Here is a 27,829-nt window from a genome sequence, read left to right on the forward strand (position 1 = left end):
TTTATTTTTTTTTGCTGTTCTTTTGTTTTTTTGTCCTGTCCACCACACATCTTGGTAGGGATTATTATTATTTAATTTTCATAAGATGTTGTTTTTCACAGAGACTTAACTTTGTCGTTGCTGTTTTATTTGGGCTAATTTAGCTTGAATGTGTTGCAGGCGATTTGGAGAAAGTTCAGGTTTCTGAAACAAAACAAATGAAATTAATTTATTTTTTTTCTTAATAAGATTTTACATTTGATTTGAAAAAAAAAACTTACTTCCTTTCGAATGAGTGAAACTTTTTGTGATAGTTGATTTAAATTTAAATTTTCATCGGCGACTTTATTGTCCAGCATATGATGTCCACCCATTTCGGCACTGCGATGCGGTCCAAGGTTAGCTTTGGCTCTTAGATGATTAAGTCGGTCCATCCAAAAGTCTGGGTCAGCCTTATCTCCTCCTACGCTCATTCCAAAATTACTGCCAGTCGATGCTTGATGGAAATTTGATTCTGTTTGTGTTTTTTTTTTTTTTTTTTTGTTAGACATTTATGCAAATTTTTTTTTTTTGATAAAAATTAAGATTTGTTTTTATGGATTGTATTTAAGGTTGTTGTTTTAAAAAAAGATTTGCGTGTGATTAGGTTTTGTTGTAATTTTGAATTGAATTTAAAATAAAGTTATGATGACGTGATGTTTTTAAATTAATTTTTTTGTAAATGCTTCGATTTTAAGAGATTATTGATTACGGTTTTAAATTTGTTTAGATTTGGACTAAATGATTGAATGAATTTTTGTTTATAAATTTCACTAAATTCACAGTTGATTTCACTTTTTGATATTTGTACAGGGTAAAATTAAAAAAAAATTACAAAGAAAAAGAAGTCATAAAATTGAGATAAACAAAAGTCCAATTTCTTAACAGATTCCTACTTCAGTTAGTAATCAAATTAGTATTCCACAGAAATTTCTTGAAAAAAACTTTTCTTCAATGCAACACTTTGCTCAATGCAACACTGTGCGGAGAAAACTGTTGAGCGATTTAGTTATTTTATTAGAAAAAAGGTGATGTTAAAACCAAAAGTCAATAGTTCTCGTAAAGATAAAAACTTGCATCATTCTTTTTCGACACAATAAAAATCAGAATTGTGGATAAAATGTCATTAAGTCCTGTCAATGGGTTTATATTGTTAGAAAACCTGATTGTGTCGAGACTTTCCAAACAAAGCACTGAACATCATTTTGAGCTAACATATTGGTATGGAGGAAGTGAAAAACTTTGTTGCTAATAATTGTGGATTAGAAATAAACCAATTAAACCCAAAACTTATTTATGTTGTTAAGGAAAGTGAATAAGTGATGGCTACTTCTTATAAACCAATTCAATAAAATTAAATAAAAATAATAAAAAATAAACTCACCAAATTTATTGTCACCATTTGTAGTTGTTTGAGCTTGTCCTTGTGTTCGCTCAATTTCAATAAGTCCATCTTCGATGTATTTTTGGAAACTGGGACTAGCCCCTTTCAAAAACGTCACCACATCGATTTCTGGATTTTTAACCTAGAATAAAATAAAATACAAATATTTTTAAAATAAGTCGAAACAACAAACAAAATTTAAAAAAAAACTTATGTACCTTAAAATCATAAAGTTTTCTCAGTCCCTGCTGACTAGTTTCTTTATCCGAAATCAATTTGAATATTTGCGACATTGCCTCGTGAGCATGATTTGAGATCCTCTTGGCTTGCAAATCTTTGGCCGATGATGAGCGTTGTGGTGATGCACCTGGTATATTGCCATCTTTCTGAAGGTTCTTATCATAAAAATAAAAATTTAAAACAAATTCTCCAAAACTTCTCTCATCTAACAAACTTACCTTTAGAATTTTTATTAGGTATGCATGCAGTTCAGAATGTGTTGGGATTTTACTCAAGTGTTGTACAATGGCATTACCCTTTATTTTAGCCATATTATGGATAATTGTCTTAACAGTTCTCAATGGAGTATCTGAGGGTCGTGTTTGCCACCATGTACTTGGTAATGCCAACATAAAGTCATGCACTTCGTATAACACTGCATCATAGTCCAATTCATTTGATCGTTCTGGCATTGTTTTGACATTTCGCCAGATGCATTTCATTAGGAGATCTGTGAATTTTGGAAGGCCAGCACTGGGACAGGTTTCTTTTAAAAGTCGTATAAGGGCACTTAAAAGAGAAGAAATATATAAATTTGTGTGTGGAAATAAGATATCAATAAACTTACCAATTCAAATTTGTAAAATTTGTCTTGTCAAGAATTTTCAGACAAATTCCATTCATCACTTTCGTATACTGACCATCATCACCGTTATTTAGTTTTTGATCGGCCATCAGACCTAACAGCACAGACATAATATTTTTCAAACACGGAATGCTGAGGGTCTTGCCCAGATTTTTAGAATAGAAAAAGCCATAGGTGATTGATAGAAGAGGTTGGTACATTATCAGAGATTCTGAGAGAGGTTGTTGTGAGAGATTCTAAAACAAAGAAAAAAATACTTAAAAACAAGCAATTTTTGGGAGTATTTTTTGTGCTATTCACTTTAAATTGCGCAAGAACGCTCTGTATAAACAGCTCTTCATAGTCTCGCAGTACTGCTTGTTTCTCTGGAGATTCTATGATATCAGTGAGTTCATTTAATGCAGCTCGAGCTGTGATTGAGTCTGGATTGCCAATTGATTTTATGACCTTAATTAGATTAGGATCCAGTTTAGGTAAAACATCTGCCAAACTGTAATTAGAAGACAAGAATAAAAATGATCTCTTTTAACAATCGGTTTGTCTTACTTTGGAGAATTATTTGCAGAAGTTCTTTGTTGCTGTTGATACATCATTGGTTGTTGTTGCAATGGACTTAAGTTATAACCTTGTCCAGCTGATGGTGGCACTGATGGTTGCATAAGTCGTGATCTAGATATAAGTTGTTCAAATTTATCTTGTGGATAACGGACACCATCACGAGTTGGAATAATTTTTATGGGTTCGTAGAGCAAAGAAATGTCTACACGTGCCGGATCTGATTGCTTCATTTGATCAACACGCACCCAATCCTTTTCGATTTCAGCAATAACGTTAGGATCGAGACCGAATGGACCCGATGGTTTTGGTGGATTGTTGGACATTATGGGTTGATCGAAAGTTCTGTAATAATTTAATTGAATTTTTTTTTTATTTTTGTTATTCATAAAAATAAGATAGAAACATATTGACAACAACAAGAAGAAACTTATAAAAATAAAAAGCACTATATTACATTATTTTTTTATATTTAAAACGCACATAAAATACAGGAAAGAATTTTTTTTTGTATAAACAAAAATCGACAGAGAACAAAACTATCAGACTTGCACAATAATACGAAAGAAAGTTTATTAATGCATACATTTAAATTAAAACAATAAATAAACAAACACTTAATAGGAATGAATAGAAAAATATCTCTTATTGGAATGGTTCATCATTGTTAGAGGGGAATAAATGAACTCACTGACATTGAACTTGAAAGAACATTTATTTTCTAGAAAATCATCATCACTCTTGCAAAAATTCACGTCAGAGGAAGAAAAGCATGCACAGTTGTGTTTTTGTTTTTAATAATGTTTACATGAATTTTTGTTTTCTAGAGCCAAAATATTTTAATTTTGTATGAAAGTATGTTTCTACGCATTTGTATAGTGAGGTTCTATTAACCACTTTTAGGAGAAAAGATTTCTTAGAAAAAGTTGTTTTTAGAAAGTTAAATGTGGTTGACTTCTTCTTCTTCTTCCTTTTTCTCGGCGCTGTTATGATCTCGATGTCGAGGGGATCATAACTATCCCACGTAACTGCTTCACACTAGTGATCCGCCTGTGGGGTTGACTAATTATAGAAAAAGGCAATTTTTGAAGCTGAATCTCGTTTGCAGTTGCTTTATCCTAGTATATCTAGCCATCGGATTTAGGTTTGTCCGAAGGTACCTTTTTGATATTTTTTGAGTTTTGACTTCTTTTGTTTTAAGTTAAGGAATCTAAGTGTTTCTTTAACTTTTGGTTTATTAATACGAACTATGAAATTCCCAACCTCGATTAGTAAAAAAAAGTTTTTAAAAATCACTTTCAATTCTTGGAACACAAAAAAACATTACTCTAATTTAATTATGATGTAAGAATATTTGGGTTAGGTAACCGGAATGAATTATTGCAAAAGTTAAGGTTGGATAGTACATATTTTGGTTTAAAGAGTACAGAACGAGATACAAAAATTCTTTGCTGTTTAGCAAAAGCCCTGGAGTGAAATCCGCTAACTTGATAGTTGATAGTCAAAAACGACGAATTATGGAGCAAAATCGTCGTTTTTGACTGTCAACTATCGACTATCAAGTTGTTCAATACCAGCAAAAATATCAAAAGATCTTTTATTTTTACTTTAGTTAAAAAAAATATCATTTCCATAAGATTTCATTTTGAAAAATTTGCGCAAAAAAGTTATATGTAACTTAAATGAATGTATTTTTTTTTTGTTTAAAAAAAAATCAGTAAAAGGGTTCTATGTTTCAATTTGAATAACGTAGAACCTTATTATATTAATACATTTATGTGAAATCATGAAAGTTGTATGTCTTTTTTACCTGTACCGTCGCCATTAATTTTGTTCTAATTTTTTTTTAATTTAATCTGAAAGCCGTTGAAATTACGAAAATTTTGGTGTATAAAACTCATTTTTTGTATTTTGTATGAAATACACCCTTATAATTCTCAGCCAGCGATATGTCTGGATACCTCCTTTTGAATATTCAGGGCTATGGCGGATACAAATTTCCAAGAAAGTTTTTTTCAGTTAATATCTAAGCGACACTGGAAATTAAAGTATGAATGAGTTTTCCAGAATATTTTTACTATAAAATGAAAAGATTCCCAAGAAAAAAATTCTATGAAATTTTGAATGACCCCCTTTTTTTCATTCGACCTCCTGTGTAAAATAAGTAAACAAAATCAAAATCAAGTTTACAAAATACGAACATTTAAATACTGAAAACTACTTTGTGTGTTACAATTTCAATTTCCTGAGAAAGAGTGAATCATAAAAATTCAATAACAATTCTAAGAATGGAAGAGCATAAAAACAAATTGGGAGTCATGCTTAAATGACTCAATAAAAAAATGCAAACACTCTTGACCAATTTGTTTTAATGAACTATTGATTTCCATTTTCTTAAAATTTCTACATTCTCAATTTACGTAGGTACTACAAATTAAGGGAAATAAAATGAAGAAACATAAATCACTTGTTTCATTCAGAAGAAAACGTAAATGAACAAAACAAAAATAAATAAATACAAACAATAATAAACTATATTTACTTACTTGACTGATTAACACAGAAGAAGAACATTTTTTTATAGGTACAAAACAGGACATAATTTTTACATATATATAAGGTATGTAGTAGGTTATATACGAGTACATATATGCATAATTATGTGACAAAAGGCATGTGTGTGAAAAATGGACAGACATATACATAAACAAAACTTTGTTTTTTCTTGTTTTAAGTGGAAAGAGGGGAAGACGAAACACTTAAATATTACAACATATACATATAATAAGGGAAATTTTGTGTGAATTTTGTTCTTTTTTTATTGTTTGTTTATAAAGACACCAAACCAAACCACTAATGATATATACCAAACATAAAACAATGCACCATTTTCCTCAACAAAAAAAACAATAATACCTTTCAATTGCATTCTTTCCAGAGACAAGGAATTATATATATTTTTCTTTAAAAAAAAACATTCATATAATGACGAACTAACACAAACAAAACCCAACACAAAAATGAACAAAAAAACTATGTGTATTTTTAAACAAAATAAAAAATAAAACATAAAATAAATAAAAAACAAAAATAAAAATGTTTTAATGTTAAAAGAAATTACGCTTGTCTTATTAGGGAACTTCTCATTTCTCTCTCTTCGTTGGAGCTATTCGCTTCGGCCGAATACTGAGAACTAAACAGGAGATCCATGAAGAGAAAATACAGTTATGCGTGGTCAAATTAAAAAATTCAAATGCAATTAGTTAAAAAAATTAAAAAAACAAAAAAATTAAAATAAAATAAAATCAAAAAGAAAAAAACAAGCTTTTTGTCAATCACTCTCATTTGCATGCTTCTTTTACTTTTTTTTTTAGTTTTACAACTTCCTCACAAACTTTCCTTTCTTTTTTTTAATAAATAATTATTATTACCATCATTAAACAATAACAAAGAATAAACATACCTTTGGACTGTAGGTGATTGCTGCTCATCTGGCGGAGGTAGCTCATCACTGGTATTGGCTACAGGATCTTCAATTTCAATACTGTCTTGATGGACAACAGCACTTGCTGCTTGTGTCTTTGTGACTTCCAATGGAGGTGTTGGCTTCTTGGTCTTTTTAGCCCGTTTGATACGTTCGTCCAGCATTGATAAATCCTTCTCAGTAAGTTGCCCAATGAGTTTGTAGACACGATCGCCAGCTAAAAAGTATGCCTGAACGACACAATTCAATGCGGCATTTCGGACCGAATTATCACGATCTGAGATGTGTCTTGCGATTTCTTTTAATGCAACTTGTTGTGTAGGCTGACACACTGAGAGGCCATAAGTTTCAATGAGGTATCCCAACTCATCCAAACACTCAGTCCTTTGGCGAGCATTTTTAGACTTCAATCCGTCCATTACATAGACAAAAACTTTTGTAAAAGGATAAACAAGGACAATTTGACGAAGGAGTGTTCGAACTCCATTACGGACTGTATCTTTAGGGTCACCAATCTTAAAAAAAAGAGATATAAGATTTAATTTTACTACACAGAAAGCAATTTTACCTTTAATAACAAATGTGGAATAAAAGCACTGCCTTCATTTTCAGCCAAAAAATATTCCATTTCAACCAACGATTGGAATACTAAATTAAGATACTCTAATCCTTTGAGCAAAACCGAAGGATTGGTATCATAGAAACGGAGCGATAACCATTTCAATATCAAATCCAAATTACAAACTAAGGCTTTGCTGTTGTTGGGCAAATCTTCATTCAGGGATTCAATCACTTTTAAGTGATATCTGTAAACACAAACATTTTCAAAATCATTTTTAAGTAAAACCAAATTGTAAAAAACCTACCTAAAATCATCATGAAACATATTTGCCATAAGTCCTTTATTAACGTTGGCTGTATTCATTTGTTCACGCAGCAATTCAGTGAATTCCTCTCGCGGCGTTGTAAAAGTCCATTTGAGAACTCGTAATTTCTGTTCATCAATTAAACGTTGATTCTTTGTGTTATTGATTGCCAGCAATGGTGATGTATCAACATCTTCTTCCTTTTTCTTTGAAGTTGCAACTTTATCGCCACCCTTTGCTTGTGGTTTGACGGTTTTGCCACTGCCTGCCTTGACTGTTTTGGTAGTTTCTTCCATAATGGGTGCTTGTTGTTTACCCTTGGGCAAAGGTTTCATAGGTAAATTTGGACGTGCCTTATCCAAAGCCGCTTGAATGTCTTTCTTCGATGAGGGTTTTTGTTTATCCAAAGCCTTGACCATTGCTTCGAAGCCCATATGAATCATGATGCCGAGAACAGCTTCATTGGCATTTTTCCTCACATCTGCATTTCGATCGGAAATATTTGCATACAAATGAGGCAGCATTGCTAGGAGTTCGTCTTTAGGAATTGTCTTGGGTGGAATAGCAGGGAGTTTCTCAGCTAACCAACCCCAGAGTTCGGTTTTTAGTGCAGGACTTCCAGACTTCAAAGCATCGGCAATCATTTCTCCAGCAAAGAACTCCTTATAGCCACATTGTTCTCCCCAGATATTAATGCAAGTTAAACTAGCTGTTCGAATAAAAGCTTTATTATCGCCCAAGCCATGCAGAAAACCAGGAAATAGGGTAGTAACATGCGTTTTACACGAGGGTCCCATTGCTGTGGCTAATTGCTGGCAAATGGCCAATGCAGTTTGTGCAATCTTTGCATTACTGTCAACCAAACGATGTGCCAAAGCAGTTGGCAAATCACCAATAGAAGGCTTAATTAATTTGGCTTCATTTAGAACATTTTGAAGCTTGGCTAGACCCTCGTTGCGTGTCTTCCATTCCTTATCGGACATTTCTGTGAGAAGAGATTCGGTTATCTGTGACGAGATATCAATTCGTGGCAAGAGATCAGCAATATTCATTGTTTCCTGTGGTCCTTCATCATCATCTTCACCATCTGAAGGATTTCCACTACCTCCACCACCACCTGCTGACTTCTTAACACCACGAATAGGTGCTGGAGGCTTCTGTCCGACATTCTTATCGAATTCAGTTTGTATCTGTGTCTTTAGGGCTGGTTTCTCGCTATCAAAGAACATCATCAGAGTGTTGCCCATGTACATTGACATTGTGCCTACCAACGAGATTGCTGCTCCTCGGACAGTTGGATTAGTGCTCTGCACACCTTTCTTTACATCCTCAATGAGCATTTTAGGATTCAATTGAAAACCAAACTCTTGAATCGATTGATTAACCCAATTCAAAGCCTCCGATTGGACTTTGGGTGACTTCTGTTCAAAAGCAAATGTTAAAACTTTAGAAACAATAATTTCAAGTTTTGTCGCTTCGGCAAATGCAGTTAGTACTTGAGCAGCCACTGCACCATTTTTAACATCTGCCAACTTTTCAGTCACTTCATTGATGACAGTTTCAGCGGTGATTGTGGTAAAGGGAAAAGTCTCGGCACACATGCGGATAATGTCGAGTTTAATTTTTAAAACTTGAAAATTCATTTCCTTAAGTCCTGGTTTTCTTCCGCTAATTGTTCTCACAATAATTTGCGATATACCTGGGGTCTTTGGATCAAAGTCTTTGATTTGATCGAATAACTTTTCGACAGCAGCCAATCGAGCTTTCCACACGGAATCTTGAAGTCCTGAGAGAATATCTGCATCAAGTAATTCCTCAGCTTTGCCAGCAACTTCTTCCGGTGACATTTCTCTTTCCGTGGGTAACACTTTGCCCGAACTTGCCGATTTAGCTAGAGCTGATCCACCGCCTCCTCCTCCTCCACCACCACCGCCGCCTCCACCAACAGCTTTTCTTGCAATTGGTTTCTTTCCACCAGCTGTTGCTGGTCGAGCAACAGGTTTTGGTTCACTTGAACCACCTCTAGTTGGTGCTGCTGCTTTGGCTGGTGCTGTAGCAGGACGTTCCTTCTTCACACCAGCCACTTTGATAGTTATGACTGCTTTCTCTTGACATTCTTTGATTTTTGCCATTTTCAAGGCATCCACATCAGTGAGAAAACAGCCAACAGCCTTTTCTCCCATTAGCTTTAACAATGTTCCAATAGCGTCTGCTGAGCAATCTCTCACAATTGGATCTGGTTCGTTGAGAGTCTTCAACAGGGATGTGACCAAAAGTTTGAGCAATTTCTTATTTAACGATGCAGGCTGTGTCCGGGAGAAAGCCCGCGCCAGGAACGATGCAGTTTCAGACTTAACATTCGGATTTTTATTGCTTAGTGATTCTATAATACTTTCTTGTATTGCTTCCATTGACGTTGATGGGTAAATAGCATCAATGGCTTCTCGTAGAGCAGTAACAACGTTAGCTTTCTTCTCTTTGAACTTTTCCAATATAGCAGGAACACAGGCCTAAGAAGAAAGTTAAAATTAAAAAGAAGTTCAACAAACATATAAATGTAATAGAACTTACAGTTGCATAAGTAGAAAATCGTTTTCCAAGTCCTTTTGCCAACATTGCCATACATTTGCCAGCCATAGCAACAAGAACTACATTTGTATCCTTTGTGATGACCTTTTTCAGAGCCAGCACAACATTGCCATAATCACCACTTTCCAACTTGGGATTCTCTGTTACAAGTTTTTCCAATGCCGTCAGTGATTCCTTACGAACTGTCCATTTTTTGTCTTCCAATTTCTCAAAGAAATCCTTTGGCATTTTTGAGAGGATATCAACAGGATCAATGAGATCCATGGGATCAATTTCATCACCTCCGCCATCCTCTTCATCAACTGGGGGAAAAATAAATGATTTTCTCAAATAGAGTTTAGCAATTTTTGAAGCGCGAATTATTTTATTCGTGTTCATCTTTGTTGGATGGAAATTTAAAACTAAAAATGCATCATCTCAATTGTGATCAGGTAAGGGTGTTAGATTCACAAAAAATATCAATATCACAGAGAATACAAAAACAAAAAACCAGAAAAAATGTTGTGGGTGGGGTGAACTATTTAAAAATCGTTCAACAACAACTCGACGAGGATCATTGGTTTTATTTACATATATTTAAAAAAAATCGAAAACAACAAAATAAAATAAAGTGAGGACAAACTCTAATCGAAAATGGAATTGGGGTGACCTTAGAAGAAGTTTCGCCAAGTAAATCGGTTATGCTTCATTGAAGAAAAACGAGTATGTCATCAGTTATACAGGGTGTCCCAAAAGTAATGGATCAAACGAAATATGCTGATAGGCTAACTTAAGGGCTCTCAGAATTTGGTAACTTGTTCATCCCAAATCCTTACGGTTTTCGATTTATTGCATTTTTTGTGAAATTTCGAAAAATTCCTACTTTGCAACACTATTTTGCTTCCTCCGCCCCCAATTGATTTTTGTTTTTTATTATTCTTTCACTAAAACATTGTCCAATAATAAGAAACAATTAATTAATCAAAACATTTTTTATTTCATACGCCATTTTGCTGCAAGTTAATTAACAGTTCCAAGTTTTCTCAAAATTTAATTTCTTACATTTATTTCAAAGCAACACACCGAAAAAAATTTGTATGGTGTGACACTGGTTTATTACTTTAAAAACTTATCCCGTTATTGCAGTTTTCAAAAAGGTATTCAAGTTTCCAAAGTTGTAGTTAGATCGAAAAATATTACAATTTTAATTCAACAAAACAGGGTTTTTCAGAGCAAAAATACAAACAAAAATAAACACATTTTCTCGAACTGTTGTTTGTTTATTTCTCTTTGAACAAAAGCCTCTATATTTGTTTGTTATTTTGCTCTGAAAACGTCTGTTTTTTTGCATTCAAATTGTAATATCTTTCTTTCTAATTTCATCTTTGGAAATTTTTATACATTTTTGAAAACTGCAATAACACGGCAAGTTTTCAAAATAATAAACCAAGGTCACACCATAAAAAATTTGTTCAGGGTGTTGCTCTGAAATAAAAGTGAGAAATTGAGTTTTCATAAAACATGGAACTGTTAATTCATTTGCAGCAAAATGGCGAATGAAATAAAAAATATTTTGATTAATTAATTATTTCTTATTATTAGGCAATGTTTTAGTGAAAAAATTGTAAAAAACAAAAATCAATTATGAGCGGAGGAAGCAAAATACTGTTGCAAAGTCGGGATTTATCGAAATTTCACAAAAACTGCATTAAATCGAAAACCGTAAAGATTTGGGATGAACAAGTTACCAAATTCTGAGAGACCTAATGTTGGTCTATCAGCATACTTCGTTTGATCCATTACTTTTGGGACACCCTGTATAAAACAAAAATTGTCTTCAGAGTTTCTCTGATAAGTTGGATCGAGACAATTTTTTCTTGACTCATGACTTAAATTGCGCAGAAAAGTGGCAGAAATTTTAAGATTCTAATTAAGATTAAGAGATAAAAATTAATTTGGCGTTTACAATAGAAGCATGAGAAGATTTATTATTATTCAAAAGTATTTTGTATTTTGTTTTTTATTTTCTAGAAAAATAGCCGCCAAACCTAGTTTGTTTTTTAATGACTTGAAAATTAATGACAACGGATGGAACAGTTCAATCACGTTAACTATGAAGAAGAAAAATGATATCCTATTTTAACTAATGAGATAGTGAAATTTGTAACAAACAATTTTTCCATACAAATATCTTTTCAAAATGTGAAATAAATTGTGTGAAGTAAATTGCAAATTTGAAAAGTTCTTGTAAATAAGATTCAGTGTTCAATTAATGATACAGAAAAAAAAAGTGATAAATGAAAGGTAAAGTGCGAGCTGTAAATTATGTGTCAGGAATCATAAGATATTTAATAAGGGAGGCATACTTATTTTTCTTGTACAAATGGTTCATAAAAACAACTATATTCTTATATTATTCATCGATTGATGTCCTATAGCATTTTAACTTTAATTCATTTTTCAAAAATCTCAATTATTTCATGATAGACGAAAATGTCTGCCAGGCAGCAGAGTAGTTGAGTTACGCGCTATGCAAAAATTATATTAAGTTTATTAAGACTTTAAGAGCGCCACAAAATTTTCTAGGTAATTGCGCTGCCGAATTTTCTATAAAAAACTTCAAAAATCTTTTCCACTAAAAAGGGCAGTTACGATGTCTGATTATGAAGCATCATCGGCTTCATAATGAAAATCAATATGCCGCTTTGTTTTTAAACACATATAGTTAGCTATTGAATGCAGATTTGGCATGACAAGAATCAAACTCAATTGCGGAATAATAAAAGCTATTTGAAGCAGGAATAACAAAAAAAAAAATAAATACTGTTCCATTTATTTCATTTTTATTCTTGGGCCTTATTTTTGGGGGTTAATTTTGTAGTACCAATATTCTCAATATTTTTTTTAATGCAACCTTTAGAGATGGCACAATTATCCACCCCCATCCCTTTTTCAGTTAAATTTTTGAAATTATTCTTGGATATGATTTTAGGGTTTAAAGTTAGTACAGATCGAAAAAGTCTGAAATAAGATACAATAAATCCATTCACATGAGACCATCAGAAAAAAGTTCCAAGAGCGAAAGGGATGAATTGTTAGTTTCTGTTTGTTCAAACCGTAGCAGTAACTTAATCTTAAGGGTTTTCCACATTACTTATGCCCAAGCGCGTATTTTTAGAAAATAATGCATGGGTAAGCAGTGTTTTCTGACACAGAACAATGGTGTCTATATATTAAACTGAATAAATATCTAGTTGAAAATTGATAGGTGACATAAGTTATCTCATATTTATCAAAGTGTTACACTCCAGCGCCACTGGACTTGAATAAACATTCTGAATCTTTCTTTCGATTGTATACTTTGCTTATAGATTCGAAGCAAAGGGTAATATAACAACTTTATAATGTAAAATAAGAAATCAAATATCAACCACAAATAATAATAAAAAAAAAAGTTTAAACAAAAGTAAGAGTTTCTTCTATGAGAGCAAACTTGTACAATTATAAATTTATTTGAAGGCTGCAAGAGTAATGCATGTAAATGATTTGAGCTCTCAACAACATGCAAACATTCTTCAGAATTACATAGCTTGAACCACAAAGTGAAATATGGATTTTTTTCTATTCCACCTTAAGTTTTATGTTTTCTTTTTAAATATAAATGGAAATGAAAATGGAAAAGAGCAAAAAGAAATGACCAGCAAAAGAAACAAAAAGAAAGCAATCAATTAAAAGGCATTTAATAAGCATTACCCTCGCCATTATCATCATTTTCTGCGGCTGCTGCGGAAATAGCTTGTTGTTTTTCTTGTTGAGATTTAAGATATCTGCATAGACAAAAAAAAAAATACATAAATCAATGAAAATCATTCCAAGGCGAGTAGCAAAATATCTTACCTTGTTGGCTCTGGTTTTTCTCCTTTGAGTTTTTCAAATTCATTTTCTAATTCTGTGATTGTAACTTGAGGCAATGATGCTATCTGTGCTTTCATTGCAGCTCCAATCCAACTAAAACAAAAAGAATTGTCATTTAACTTTTTATTCTTCAATTTTATCTTTTGTAAAAACTTACCGATATATTTCAATAGCCAACTGTTTGCCTTCTTCTCTCACAGTCTTATCACGATCACTCATTAATGGTGCCAATTTCTTAATCAACGGCTTAACTGCAATAACTTTACTACCAAAATCTCTTAAAGCATTTGTTACAATTGCCACACAAGCTGAAACTATTTTTGGATTTTTATGATCCATTCCTTTTATAAGTTCCTCCAGAGTAGCTTCGTGTTTTTCAATTTCTATATACATTAATGCAATTTGTCCAGAAAGTTCTTTTGTTTTGGCTTTTGGAGCTGCAATACATTTTTGTACAATTCCAGACATAACATCACCAACTGTTTTGCCAGCATGACCACAATTTTCTACAAATATCAATGCAGCTTCAAGACCCTTTTCTTGGGCCACAACATTCGAATCGACAACCATTTTTTTAATGAGTCCCATGAATTTACTCCATTCTGGTGATTTCTCATCATCAATTTCGCGAAATATTTTAGCAGCTTCTTCATAGCCATCTACACGAGCTTTCCATAGTTTGTGAACACAACGCTCTTCGACGGGCAGTTTTTTGTACTCTGTGTCTTCGGCCATTGTGCGTTATTATTTCGAAAGCAATTTTACAAATAAAAACACAATTTGTGAAGAGTTGATGGTGATGATGAGGACGATAAATTGAGATGTGGCAACCTTTGGCTCGTTACAAAGCTAAAAGAAGAAGAAATTCAATGGTTTTCGTTTAATTTTTTTTTTGCTGGGTAGATATTTATGTTGATTTGGTTCAAAGTAAAGTTTTAATGCAGAAAATGGAAATCATTCAATTGGAACCTTTTCTTTTTTTTTTCTTTTGGTTCCTTAGCAATATTATATATCTATTTGCTTATGCATATGGAAATAAAATTAAGAAATGATTTACTTAAGGGGAGAAAATCGAGTCCAAAATTTATTTGTCTTTTCGATATCATTATAAAAGTGAGCAAATGGTTTATGAATCATGAATGAATTTAAATTTACATTGGGGTACAAAAACATTGGCCAGATTTTATTTTGCAAGAATAACTTTCGCATTGTATAATTAGTTAGATAAATTTGAACTTAAGATGGAAATCGGGTATTCAAGTCCGATAATATTCGCGAAAACCGTAACTAACTCACTGACAGATCATCAAAATTATGCAGAACTTCCCGCTGTCGTAGAAACTTGAAATTTTACACGGTGATGGGACTTGTGGTGCACCTATACAAAGGAAAAAAATTTTAGATTTACAATTCAGGGGCGTGGTAACCGCCCATTTTCGCCGAATTTTCATAAATTTTTATAGAGCATTTCTGATAATTGTAGAATCTTGAAACTTGGTAGAATGGTATTGCTAGTAGTTAATACAGAGGACAAAATTTAAAATCTAAGAATTTTAGCCAGGGGGCGTGACAACCACCCATTTTCGCTAAATGTTCATCAAATATTATAGAGCATTTCTGATTATTGTAAAATCTTATAATTTGGTAGAATGGTAGAGCTGGTAGTTGACTTGGCAATTTTTGAGATAACTTTAAAATCGATAATTAAAAGAAAAATTGTCAAGAGATCAATCAAAATTTTATCATACACATTTGAAACCAAACTTTAGAACTTGGTACACTTTTACATCTCAGTACTTTTTGTATGAGACCTTGGATCTTTTTTAACAGTAATGTTTTTGTTGTGATAGATTTATTCTGCTCTAATAACTGATGATTAAATTGTAAAGTACCATTTGGTACTTTTACAAATAAGTTACAATATCATTATGTCTTAATCTAACATAATATAAATTGACCTCTGGCATATAACACAATTCAAAACCGGTATACCAGCCGACGTTTCCTGATGTCAAGCCGGAGAACCCCTCTTCCGAAACCATAATGTGAAGTAGTAAACTGGGAGAGTTGTGGTCCCATTCGAGATCATCATTTTCGTTGATAATGAATAAGAACAAGAAGAACTCTAACATACTATAAAAGCAAATACACCAGAACTTTCCATTTCCTTAAAAAATACAATTTGACAAAGCTCATCACAATCTTAAATAACAGATTTAACTATTAACAACTTTTTACTCTTTCTGGTTCTCGAAACAAGATTCCAATGTATTTTATTGAATCCTAAATCTATACATTGAGGATGGTGAATGGTAACACTTCCCACTTCCCAGAACTCAATTTGTATGGGATTTTATAAATAATTAGCTCGCAATAGGTTTGGTTTCACAGAAAAAATTTAATCCTCATTGAGTTTACATTTCATACTTAGTTCCTGAACTCTGTAGGTAAGATAGATTAAAAAAAAAAAAAAAAATAGAAATCGCCTGTTTCCTACCACTTATAAAGTGTTGGTAGACGGGATAATTGGAATGGTATACTACTTAAAGGTGGTAATGCGAACCAACTCAGATTCTCCGAGTTAAATAGTTGTATTGTTCATTGTTGGCCTTTTCATTAAAGTTTTTTTTCCATTTATCGATTAAAAACTACTTCATCAAAACAACTTTGAACACATAATACTACATGAAATTGGTATTGCATTTCACAAAGCGCTCAACTACTTTAAACTTGAATTCAACACAAAACTCCTTGAAAACATGAGAGCCAGAGTAGAAAACTTTTCTTTTTCATGTTAAGCTACTACTTTTACCATAAGAACTTAGCTTAATTGTTTGTAAATCCAAGAGGTTTTGTGAAATGTATGAAACACTGCTCATTAGAAAGAGAAAAATTTAGTTTACATACAAGGAATAACTCTCTACAAAATATAGTATTGCTCTTAAGAAAGTAAAAATTCGTTAGCAATACAAATATGTATAAAATAATTATTTCTTTAATTACGAGTACACAATCCTTTCATAAATATGCATCTTATCAAATAGACAGATGATTGAATTACAAGCAAAGTCTAAGCTTTCAAAATATTTCAAGGTCATTTATGCACAATTGCAATTGCTCGAAGCTATTCATAATAATCCATATTCCATAACATACCCATGCATACATTAAAACATAAATAAAAGTATATCATGACAATCTGTCATAAACATAAGACAATAATTATTTATTGTTTCTACATCATTTGGATTTTTGAAACAGTTCATTTATTCGAAACACGCAAATATTACTTACTCGTACATCAAAAAATATAAACAAGTCGTAGTCGTAGTTTCGTATATTGTATTGCATAATAATAAAATCTATTGATCTAAAACGGAGATGACCGCAGTTGTCGCCGACACTCAGACGACTTTTTTTTTGTACTGTTACCCACATTTGACTGCGTTTTGCTGGTAGAATTGAAATGAAAGCAGAAGAGAGTAAAATGTCTACACGTTTTTTTTTATATCATACTCTTCTATATAGAATCAAGCCCTACCCCTACTGTTTTTTACTCATTTTTATTTTTTGCATTGGTTTTGTGGTGACATTCTAAACGACTACGATGCGGCGGTTCTTGGGTGGGTGGGTATTTGGGTGGTGGTGATATCGTATTGATTATTTTCCCATTTTAGAATCAACATTAAAACCGACATCATTAATGTCGGTCATTTACCTCCTAATGAACATTTAGCCTTGTTTTCTTTCTTTTTTCTTGTTAACTTGAAAAAGAAAATAAAGTTTTTTAAAAATCACAAAAGAGTATTAAAAAATAGGAGTGAAAGGAGGACATCAAAAGAAAAGGTTTATTTCAATAATGACTAGAATAGTGCTGATTAAAATAACAAAACAAAACAAGAGAATATAAAACTAAAGCAAAAACAAACAATGATTGCATTCTCCTTAATGTGGAATATGCACACAACAATTAATCTGGCGGAAGCATTGTTCTGATTTCAAACCATTGGTAGACATCATGAGTTTGCAGAATCCATTCATCCAAAAACAAAAAATAAAACACATGGTTTTTTTTTGTGATATCGATATTGTATATCAAAAACCAACCCACATTCCCTCTCAATACAATAGAAGAAAATTATCTACTCAAAAACATTCGCAATGCCATTCAATTGCCAAGGAAATAACACATACAAGTTGCAGCAACTGTGCATTTGCTCCATTTAGAGAAGGATATTGATTTCTCTCTAAAGGCTCTTATTATTAAGAGCTGAACTGGACATTGCTTGAAGGATTCCATGGCTATAGCTTCATTTTTAATACTCATAATATATTTTTAGTTATTATTATTGACATTGAGCAATATTGCGGTTTACTTGCGGGTTTTTTTGTGGGGTTTTGCCTCTATCAATTGAATCCATACTCATAGGATATTTTTACAAAAGCATCCTAAATCCGAGAAAATCTTTAGTTTATGATGTCGGTTTTTGTGCTTCTGTGTCATATTCAGTTTGCTGCAGGTATAAACTAAGTGGATGCATGTCAGGTTGCCAAATGAAAAAAAAAAACTTTTAAAAAAGTCGAACTACCTTATACGGTGAGAGAACTTGTTTGCATAACAAAACCAGCCAGTGGGTTATATTTATGGACAAAGTTACATTTATGTGTTTTTTTGGAGTTTTTTTTTTTTTACTCTCACTTCCTATAATAGTTACCGCACTTCGTCTTGGGACTCATTGACTGTGTCGGTAGAGTGATACTGAATGGACTAATAAATTTCACAAATCCAACACCAAAATTGAGTACCTATTATGATTACAATCTCATTGATTTGTTTTTTTTTTTAGAGATGGTTGTTTATAGACCGGTTTGTGTTTGTGTGACAAAAAATGAACAGCTGTTGGTCATATTAACAATTTGAGAGTACATTGCCATTTTGTTAAAATTTTAGTTAATATGTTTTTAATAGCAAAACTGTGATCAAGGTTAATAGAAGTTGAATTTTTAATTTTATTTGATAATCTGAGTCTTTTGAACTTTTATGTTAATCATCAATGCAGGGAGACATTAACAGAAGTTTTGCAGATGGTTAATATAAACTGATTTTTGATAAGGTAATCTTAAACTAAACTTTGTTTTGATAAGATTATAATTAGAAGTTGTTTTTTTTTTCTATTTAGATTGCATTTTACATTAATTTTAGTGGTTGTATGAGCTTCAAAACTATGCCGAAGAATGATAATGATAATTTGACCAAATATTTGAACTAATAACTTTTATGTTGAATGCAAGACTGAGGGACAAATCATTCGCTAACGAGCTCTTTCAGATGCCTGGCAAGATCCGAAGTAGACTAGCCTAGGGACTGACCTTTTTTTCTGTTTCTACTCATGGTACTTTTATAAAAAAAATTCAAACAAAACAAACAACCAAAATAAAAAACACGACACGCCTGCCACATGCTCCTGCTGAAAAGCCTATTCAAGCGTATAAGCCGTCAATCTAGTAAAAAACGGTTTAAAACCTTATTGCTATGTATTAGTAATTAATGAGTGAACTTCTTAGCGATAAGAAAATGAAGAGAGGAGAAGAATCTTCCTGGGACGATATCGCTGGTGCTAATGGTCTGTGATGTTGTCGTTGAAGAGTTGAATAACTATGTATCTCAATACCCAAGGTCCAAAAATAGGAGTAGCGAAGCTACAAAAATTATCACAATAGTACTTTCTATGGTGACACCGTTATCAAAGCTCTTACAAAAACATTAGATAACATCATTGAACAAGTATGGACTTTAAACGTTTCTGTCATCACAGTTCTTATCGTGTATCGATTCTTCAACAAATCTTTGATTAACTAACAATGTGTGAAGACTTCATGATATTTTGCACAAAAAGTAAACAAACTTAAATGGTTAGCGTAATATTTTGCAAACACAAAAAATATGACGACGACTCCGGTTGTAAGGAAAAAACTGGAAGGTTGTTTTATTTGAAGGCAGAGATGAATGCCCCAAGCCCACTCTCTTGATGACCCAATTAGCGCGGAGTGCTCAAAATAGATCCTTGTGGTACGCCTGAGTTAATTCTTTTAAAACTTGATTGATTTCCTCCTACAACAAACCATCTGCCATCTATTACTCAAGTTATCATTAACATTCCGTCCAACTATGTAGTTCGATATACATAATACTAGCTCGGATTTGGAAAAAATATCAACCCGTATAAAACACTTAAACCAGGAGAAGACTGTTATCAATAAAAGAGGTATTGCTCCTGATTTTTGTTTTAAGAGTCTGGCACCTTATTTCAATGGACACCAACATGACCATTATAGTCAGGTACCCATTACAGAGTGAATCTACTCTTGCCAACCCTCTGACCACAGTTTTTAACTGATGGGAGTTGAGTGCTTTTAATGCGGTTTGGCTTTTTGACAGCTGCAGATGTAATGTTTACGTTGCGGTAGCTCATTTCGAGGTTTGGGAAAAGGTATATGTGACTCTCCCTCGTCAGAGATAAAATTACGTTCAAAATTAGTGCTTTAACATAATCATAACAAACATTATTAAATGACACGAAAATCTCTCAAGCACTTATCTCTATAGAACATAGAAATACAAAATTGCGTGCTCATAATTCAGTGCTAAGATTAGCACATTAAAGAACTTGCCTTCAAGTTACGTAAATACATAGTATCAAGAACTTTCAAGTCAAGTTTTTTCCAAAAAAAAAAAAAAAACTGAAATAATTGAAAGATTAATATCGTATCAATAAATATGAACAATTTTGTATGAACTCTTAACTTACCCCCAGAAGTCAGTCAGTGAGTCGATCAAATCTGTTTAACATTTATAATAACTGTGAAAAATGATGACGAACCATTCTACTTCATCATGCGTGTGAGTTGAATATACATCAATAATAATTTTTCTTAATAAAATTAACTTCTGATTCACAAATAAAACCGCCACCGCCAATGCCACCGTCGTAATTAAGTTTACTTTCGTACCAATCACAAAAACTAAATTTTAAATAACATTTAATTTTCAAACCAAAAAATGACAACAAATAATTAAAATTTACTTAAAACAATAACATAGACCGACCAAGAGAATGAGAATGAGAGAAGGGGGATCAGAAAAAAATGCAAAAACTTTTTTAAGTTAGTTATTCTTCACAACAACACAACATTACATACTTCTCGTGTATAAGTATTTTTATAAACAAGGGGGTGCTCTCATCATCATAATCATCCCCAGCCCTTGAAAAAGTAAAAAAAAAAAGAGACGTATAGCCGCAGACAATAACTCACTGATGATAAACTGCAAAAAATGTTAACCAGAAAGTGGGTGTGGGCTTTGGGTCTGTTGGTTATTAAAACAACACAACCCACAAAAATAATCAAAACATTTTCATTAAAAAAAATGAAAATAGGTAATATTATGTATAAAATAAAAAATACACAACAACACAAAGTTCTTCTTTTTGCTTCCTCTTTTTGGCTATGCTTGACAAGTCAACTCTGACAACTGAACTATTTTGTGAAAGAACTCTGAGCAAAGTGTATACACAGCAGCATGTGGGATATGTACGTAGAACTTTGATGAAAAGAGGAAGTCAAAGTATATCAACCAAGCAAGACACTTGCGTTTAAAAGTTTATTTTGTTTTCTTGACAAAAACAAGCAAAATACCTAGCTAGTGGCAAGCTGAAATTGGTAGGAACAATTAATAATAATGATAATTTACTACGGACAACAGATATATTTTTGTAATTAATTCTTCCCTAGCTTTTCTGAATACAATAAATTTAAAGCTAAACCAAAATATTCATCCCTTTTGGGATGGAAATTTCTCTGGTATTCTGTACCATTTTTGGAAGATTGTTATTATAGAACCATCTTTAATGAAACAATTTGAATAATTTAGGTGGAAAATTTATTAGTAAGTTTATATAACGTGTAAAATAAATAAAACATGGTGATAAGTAAAAACAATTATTGGAAGATTGATAATAATTTTACAATAAAGTACAAATTCAATAATGAAATTGTTTTTTATTCGTAATATTTACAGTACGCTCTATATTCGACTTCGGTCAAAGCCAAAAAAAAAAACAAAAACATACATAATAACCGTGTTTTTCTACAGCTCAGTAGTTACTCATTTTTTATTTTAAACGCAAATACAAGTTAAGTATGTATGTTTTTGTTTTATTTTTGTTTAATGAATAAAATCAAAAAACGAGTAGATAAGATACTGAGTTGTAGAAAATTAAAAAAAAATAAAATTAACAATTTTTATCCTGAACCCAGAATATCAATCCAGAGAGTTGAAAGCTTGAATTCAAGATAAACATAAAGAACGTTAATATGCTTTTTTTCATTTTTGTTGTAGACTTTTAGAATACCCAGCCCTTCTTCTATATAATTAAAATATAGTTTGAGTAGTAAAAAATCTTTATTATAAAACATGTAATTTTTTGAAAATATACTTGATTTATTTTAAATATTCAATTTAGTTGTGTTATGGGTGTGACCTTCAAAACACCAGATTTTCGAATAGGAAATATTTATTTAAAGTAAAAAATGTTACATTTATTTTCAGGACAACTTCCATAGTGGACAAAACGATGGAAAACTATCAAAAATATTCGTTTTTAATCTAGTTTTTTTTTGGAAACAACCTATATTTTTTGTGTGTGTCAGCAATGAGACTATGGAATATTCTTCCATCCGGACAACAGAGAATAGTTTCTTCATCCCCTTTTCAGAAAAAAGTTATTTTTACACTTAACTTTAAACTTATACATTTTTTTCATTCAAAATTTGTTGTTATTTGTAATAAAAAAAGTGATGTCATTATTAGATTTAGTTTATCTTATATTGTTATAAATCTAACTGATTATTGTAAATAGTAAATTATTGTAATTATAGTAAATATTAAAAAAAAAATACTATTAGCTGTGTTTTATTATTCCCATGATCCAGATCAGATCATTTGTTATCACTTTTTTTTTGTAAAAAAATACATATTTCCATTATCCGTAATTTTTGAGAAAAATGCAGTTTTTGTAAGCATTACAGCGTTTTCAGTTTTTCTCTAAAAATACGGATAATAGAAATATGGTATTTCCGTTTTCTAAATCACTCATGTTGGCTCTTCCCTTTAATTAGTTATTGCAATTATCTCGAAAACGGCTCTAACGATTTTGATTAATTTTTGGATACTTAATATTCAAAGCAATAATAATTGTAATAAAACTGCATTTTTAGTTTTTCAACAAAAATTTGGTCTCCATGTCGGCTCTTCCCCTACATAAACCAAATTTCTTAAAAATTAGAGGCAGCTCTTATAATCTACAAGTATAATAACATAAAATTGTTTTGAACTGCAAGAGCAAGTACGTGCGACCCCAGTCGTGCATTTTATTTTACATGAAATTAGGGCAAATTTTGTCTTTTTATGATAATTGCAGACTTTTTGTATAAGATGCACCTTTTCGAACCTAAAATTCAAACGTGTCGTTAGCAAAGGTCTTTTGAAGCTTTAAGCTTGGACTAAATAGTCGGAAAATATTTTAGTTTAAAAGCGATACTATTAGGGACTCAAACTTGGGCACAACGTACAGTGATGGACAAAACAATAAGACCACTTCGTCTTACTTTAAAAACAAATCATAAAACACATATTTTTATTTGTTTTTAAAAGAAAAAAAAATATTTATATAAAATTTACAGTATCAGGAACTTAAATCAATTCACAAGATTTTTTGTTTAAATAAAAAAAATAAATAAATACAAAAATAAATTGACTTCTAAAGCGGTCAAAACAATAGGACCACTACTCAAAAAATGGAAATTATAAATTTTTTTGTGGTCAAAACCAATATATTATCGAAAAGCACTTATTTGCCATCACCGCACATACTTTTGGAGGCATTAATTCGACTAATTTGCGAGAAGTGCTTCTCGGTATTGCATATCAAGCCTCTTGAAGTTTTTGCCACAACTCATCCTTATTTCTCGACTTTTTTGCACCCAATGACTTCTCAACGATAGCCAACAAATTTTCAATTGAACTAGGGTCGGGCGATCGGGCAAACCAAGACATAACATTAATTCTATGCTCCTAAAGCCATATTTGAACTGGACACAATGTATATTTACGGTCATTATTATGCATAACCTGCCATTTTAGGGACATTTTCCATTCCGTATAGGGAAGAAAAACTTCTTATAAGAAATTGGGATACAAATGCTAGTCCATGTTTTCTTTAATCCAAAAAATTATACCTACTACGTGCCAAGAAAAATACCTCCACACAATGATGCTTCTACCACCGTGTTTAAGCGTTTGTCTTGTGTATTGCTGTTTGAATTCTGCGTTTTCTTGACGCCTTACCCATCTTTTGCCATCTGATCCCACTTATTTGACTTTACTTTCCTCCGGCTACAGAACATTGCGCCATTTTTTCTTCATTATCTGGACCAATCCAATTAAAATGGTTTTTTGCAAAATTGATTCGGTTTTTGCGATGCCTCTTGCTGAGGAATGGAACTTCCCTGGGGATTCTTTGGAAGAGTTACTTTTCTTATAGTCTTCTTCTGAGCGTTTTATCACCTATTAGCAAGTTTAGCTCTAATTTAATGTCCGAAGATGACTTGAAAGTGTCTTTTTATGACAATCGCATTATTTCTAAGACGTGTTTTTGTGAAGTTTTTCCCTTTGTTCCTAATTTAAAATTTTCTTTTGGGGGCTCTAGTGCGTTTAATACAAACTTTATTTAATTAGCCAATAGTTTCGGCAATTTCCCGTTCTGATTTGGCTTCTCTTGTCAGTTAATGGATCAATTCTCTCACGGCTGAAGAACAATGGACTCCACGACTAGGGTTGCCAACCGTACTCTAAAAAAGAGTATTGTGCTCTATTTCAAGTATGTGTACTCTATAATCTATAACTCTGATAGAGTGCGTCGAAATACTCTTTTTTTACTTAAGACTGTGTGTACCACCACATAAATTTGTATTATTAACGGCCATATTATTCACTAGTTTAAAAAATACATCTTAATGTAAAATTGTCAAATGTCAAAAATAAATCCAAATCCAAAATAGTTATCCCGATTTTAACTATGAAAATAGTCAAAAATGACTTTTCTCTGTATGATAGTATTATGGATTTGGATTTTTTTGACATTTCAATTTCCTTACATCCAGATGTATTTTTTAAACTAGTGAATAATATGGCCGTAAGTTTAAAAAAACAAGGCTTAAAATATTCGAAATTATAATTTCTAAATTTCAACAATTGTAATTTAGAGAGTACAAATCACAACAATTTTGGTCGTTGTTTTAGTACGACCTATTTGTTTTGTGTTTGTTTCTTAGTCAGATTTAAAATTTTATTTTTTTGCTAATTCTAAGGAGTAAAGCTACATATTTTGAAAAACTTAAACATTGTTTTTTTTTAATCGAAAAAATGAATCGCAACTGATGCAATTTTCTTGACCTTGCAATGTTAATTCATCGAAATAAAAAGCTCAAATATTAATACCTTGATTTTTTACCAAAGAAAATCTTAAGGTTTTAGATAATAAATAAGGTTAGGTAGAAATGGCGGTAAGGAAAACGACTGACACACTTAGACCACTTATTGGTCCGTTGTGATACCATGATTTTGCAAGAAAACTCCTGACTAATTAAACCAGTTGGAGCTTTTAATGAAGCGGTGAAGGTTGAAGATGTCAGTATTAATTAATTCACTAGTATCTTCTAAGAAATCTTTTTCCAAGTATTTTTTACGTCTACTGGAAAGGCCAGGACATGAGCAGAGAAGATGTTGGATTGTTTTTTCTTCTTCCTCATCAAGGCAACTGCTACAGAAGTCGTTAGAGACTAGGTACGCCAAGTCTTATGGCGTGTCTACCTTTGAGGCAGTATCCTGTTAAGACACCTATTACAGAGGTGATATGAAACCTGCTTAGAGACAATACATTTTTTGAACGTTTTGAATCTAGCCTAGGCCTGCTTGATATTAAATAAAAAAATATGAATTTTGAATTTGAAATTTTGGAGTCATACACAACACATAATGTTAAAAACAACAAAAAAATTGTATGTACCGCAAGAAGAACAAAAAAATACATTTTCAAGACTTGAAATAAATGGTACTCTTCTTTTTTCAAATGTACTCTTTTTTTCGTCTCTAATATCAAATATACTCTATTCGTTCTTAAAAAAGTTGGCAACCCTATCCACGACCCATTTTAATGTTTTCCCAATTTTTTTTTTGCTCCACTAATATTAAATGAACGGATGCTACGATTTGACTCCAACTTTTTTCGTAAGACGTTGGAAGCGATATTTTTTGTTTCTTGGTCAACATTTACAAAAATAAAATCTAGTGATTCATAATTTTTGAATACAACTGTTCAAATTCTAACTGTCAAAAGTAAACAAAGCCCAAAAGCAAAGAGCGCAAAAACTATGGAAAATGATTAAAACAAAAAAAATAATAATAAAACAAAACCAAGAACAACAAGAAAAATAAAGTAAAAAAAAAAAAAAAAACAAAAGAAAAATGTATGCAGACAAAATGAAAAAAAAAAAGTAACAGAATTTCTATTTCTCATTCTCATCGATTTTGGACAAAAATCCATTCAAAGTGCATTTTTCTTCGCATTTTTTGTGTCGTCAAAGTTTTCTGAAAATGCAGCTGTTTTTTCACGACGACCAAGACGATGATGATGCCGTGTTATTTAGATTTATTTTATTTTTCTTAGAGAGTGGATAAGGAATCCCGTAACCGGCTGCAAGTGTTCTAATTTGGTGACAGCATTTTTAAAATAAATTTTCGCAATGCATTGAAAATAGCAGGCAAAAGGGGGAAAGCGGAAAGGAACATAGTCAACGCACCTTTCCTTCTAATCACACACTCGCTCGACACTCACTTGGGATATTGCAATTGGAGAAAATGCAATTTCCTAAGATAGATTCAACCAAAGTTCTTTTCTGTGTGCTATCTTATAACCAACCATAGGAGGCTGGCTATTTTTGGGGGCCTCATTAATTGTCTTCCCTTTTTCCCGTAACCAGAACCAAACACACACGGAATGGTGACGGAAAAAAATTTTCGCAAGAACAAAACTACTTAACTCTACGCTGCGCTACGACAACGACGACGAACGAAAGGAAGGAATTTTCGCCAAGGCAGCCGCCCTGTTTTCCAAATTGAAAAGCGCATTTCTTCACATAAATTCAATCGAATCGAAAATTGAGAGAAGAACAAAAAAAAGACCCCTAATAACGGTGGTTCGCATGAATTGATTATAATTTATTATATTATGGAATTCCATTTTGTATAATTCATTTAACACTCATTAAAGTACTTACCGTTGGTTGATTGAATAAAGGAAGTTGTTCTTTTCTTTTCTTTTTTCTCTCTTTAAATTTTTGTTGCCCAATTCGTCGTCGTCCCACTAACTTTAACTATTTTATAGGTTTTTCTTTCTTTTATATTTTATGGGAAAAAACACAAAAGAACGAATAAAAACTAAATTTAAAAAGAATTATAATATTAACAAAATCACACACGATAGGTTTTTTCTTTTTATATTTTGTTGTATTGTATTTTTTAAGAATAAAATAAAAGTTAAAATAAAAAATTCTTATGTAGTAACTTTTGTGTCCGTCGTCTTTTTTTTTTTTGGTTTGTGTGGAGAGAACGAACTGTAGTAGACTGGAAATTGATCGTTTAATTTCAAAAATGGATTTTTTTTTTATATTTTATTTTGTGTTTCTCTCCGCGATGTTAGAACAGGCAGGCACGTACATTTCTCCATCGAACGCAAGAGAGAAATGAAAAATTTTTGTAATTTTGAATTTTGCTTTGGGTTTTTTGTTCGTTTCTCATAATTTTGACAGCTGGAAGGATGGAAGGAAAAATGGAAAAGACACTTCCAGTTTGGGGATGTGTTCGTAAATGTTTGATTGATTAAGGTGGTAACATATTTTGTTTAGGATTTGAAAATTTTTTTTTTGGTGGCGAATAGTTTTTCGCATGAAACTATGAAGGAAAATAATTCTAATGAAACAATTTATAAAACGCAAGCAAATCGAAGACTACTACTATGTAAAGACTAGTACGGTGCTGAGGCGGAAAGAAAAATAAC

The 27,829-nt window shown here is 32.0% G+C and overlaps 1 protein-coding gene across 4 annotated transcripts; it reads right to left on the minus strand.

The window, feature by feature from the left end:
• LOC129917887 (protein mini spindles) lies at positions 1-27,512 on the minus strand. 4 transcript variants are annotated; one of them, XM_055998089.1, is made up of 17 exons: positions 27,051-27,512; positions 13,813-14,504; positions 13,638-13,748; positions 13,494-13,567; positions 9,744-10,063; positions 7,173-9,682; positions 6,875-7,112; positions 6,286-6,821; positions 5,944-6,015; positions 2,814-3,167; positions 2,568-2,757; positions 2,250-2,503; positions 1,861-2,191; positions 1,621-1,788; positions 1,403-1,544; positions 261-493; positions 1-183 (listed from the first exon to the last, which is right to left on the minus strand). In XM_055998089.1, exons 2-17 carry the CDS (start codon positions 14,388-14,390, stop codon positions 106-108), a joined length of 6,189 nt encoding a protein of 2,062 aa, XP_055854064.1. In that variant the 5' UTR covers positions 14,391-14,504; positions 27,051-27,512; the 3' UTR covers positions 1-105. The 4 variants fall into 4 exon arrangements, with proteins under 4 accessions (XP_055854064.1, XP_055854062.1, XP_055854063.1 ...); XM_055998087.1 differs by having other exon boundaries at positions 1,621-1,797; XM_055998088.1 differs by lacking the exon at positions 27,051-27,512 and adding an exon at positions 20,970-21,146 and having other exon boundaries at positions 1,621-1,797.
• Positions 27,513-27,829: the final 317 nt, after the last annotated feature.

Source organism: Episyrphus balteatus, chromosome 4 (genome assembly GCF_945859705.1).
Source record: "Episyrphus balteatus chromosome 4, idEpiBalt1.1, whole genome shotgun sequence".
Lineage (NCBI taxonomy): Eukaryota > Metazoa > Arthropoda > Insecta > Diptera > Syrphidae > Episyrphus > Episyrphus balteatus.

Excerpts from the sequence above, each read along its gene's own strand:
- LOC129917887 (XM_055998087.1), bottom strand. The coding sequence starts at position 14,390 with ATGGCCGAAGACACAGAGTACAAAAAACTGCCCGTCGAAGAGCGTTGT. Across the intron at positions 13,568-13,637 it reads GAAAAACCAGAGCCAACAAG|ATATCTTAAATCTCAACAAG; the intron begins GTAAGATATTTT and ends TTGTCTATGCAG. Across the intron at positions 3,168-5,943 it reads AGTTCCCTAATAAGACAAGC|AACTTTCGATCAACCCATAA; the intron begins GTAATTTCTTTT and ends AAATTATTACAG.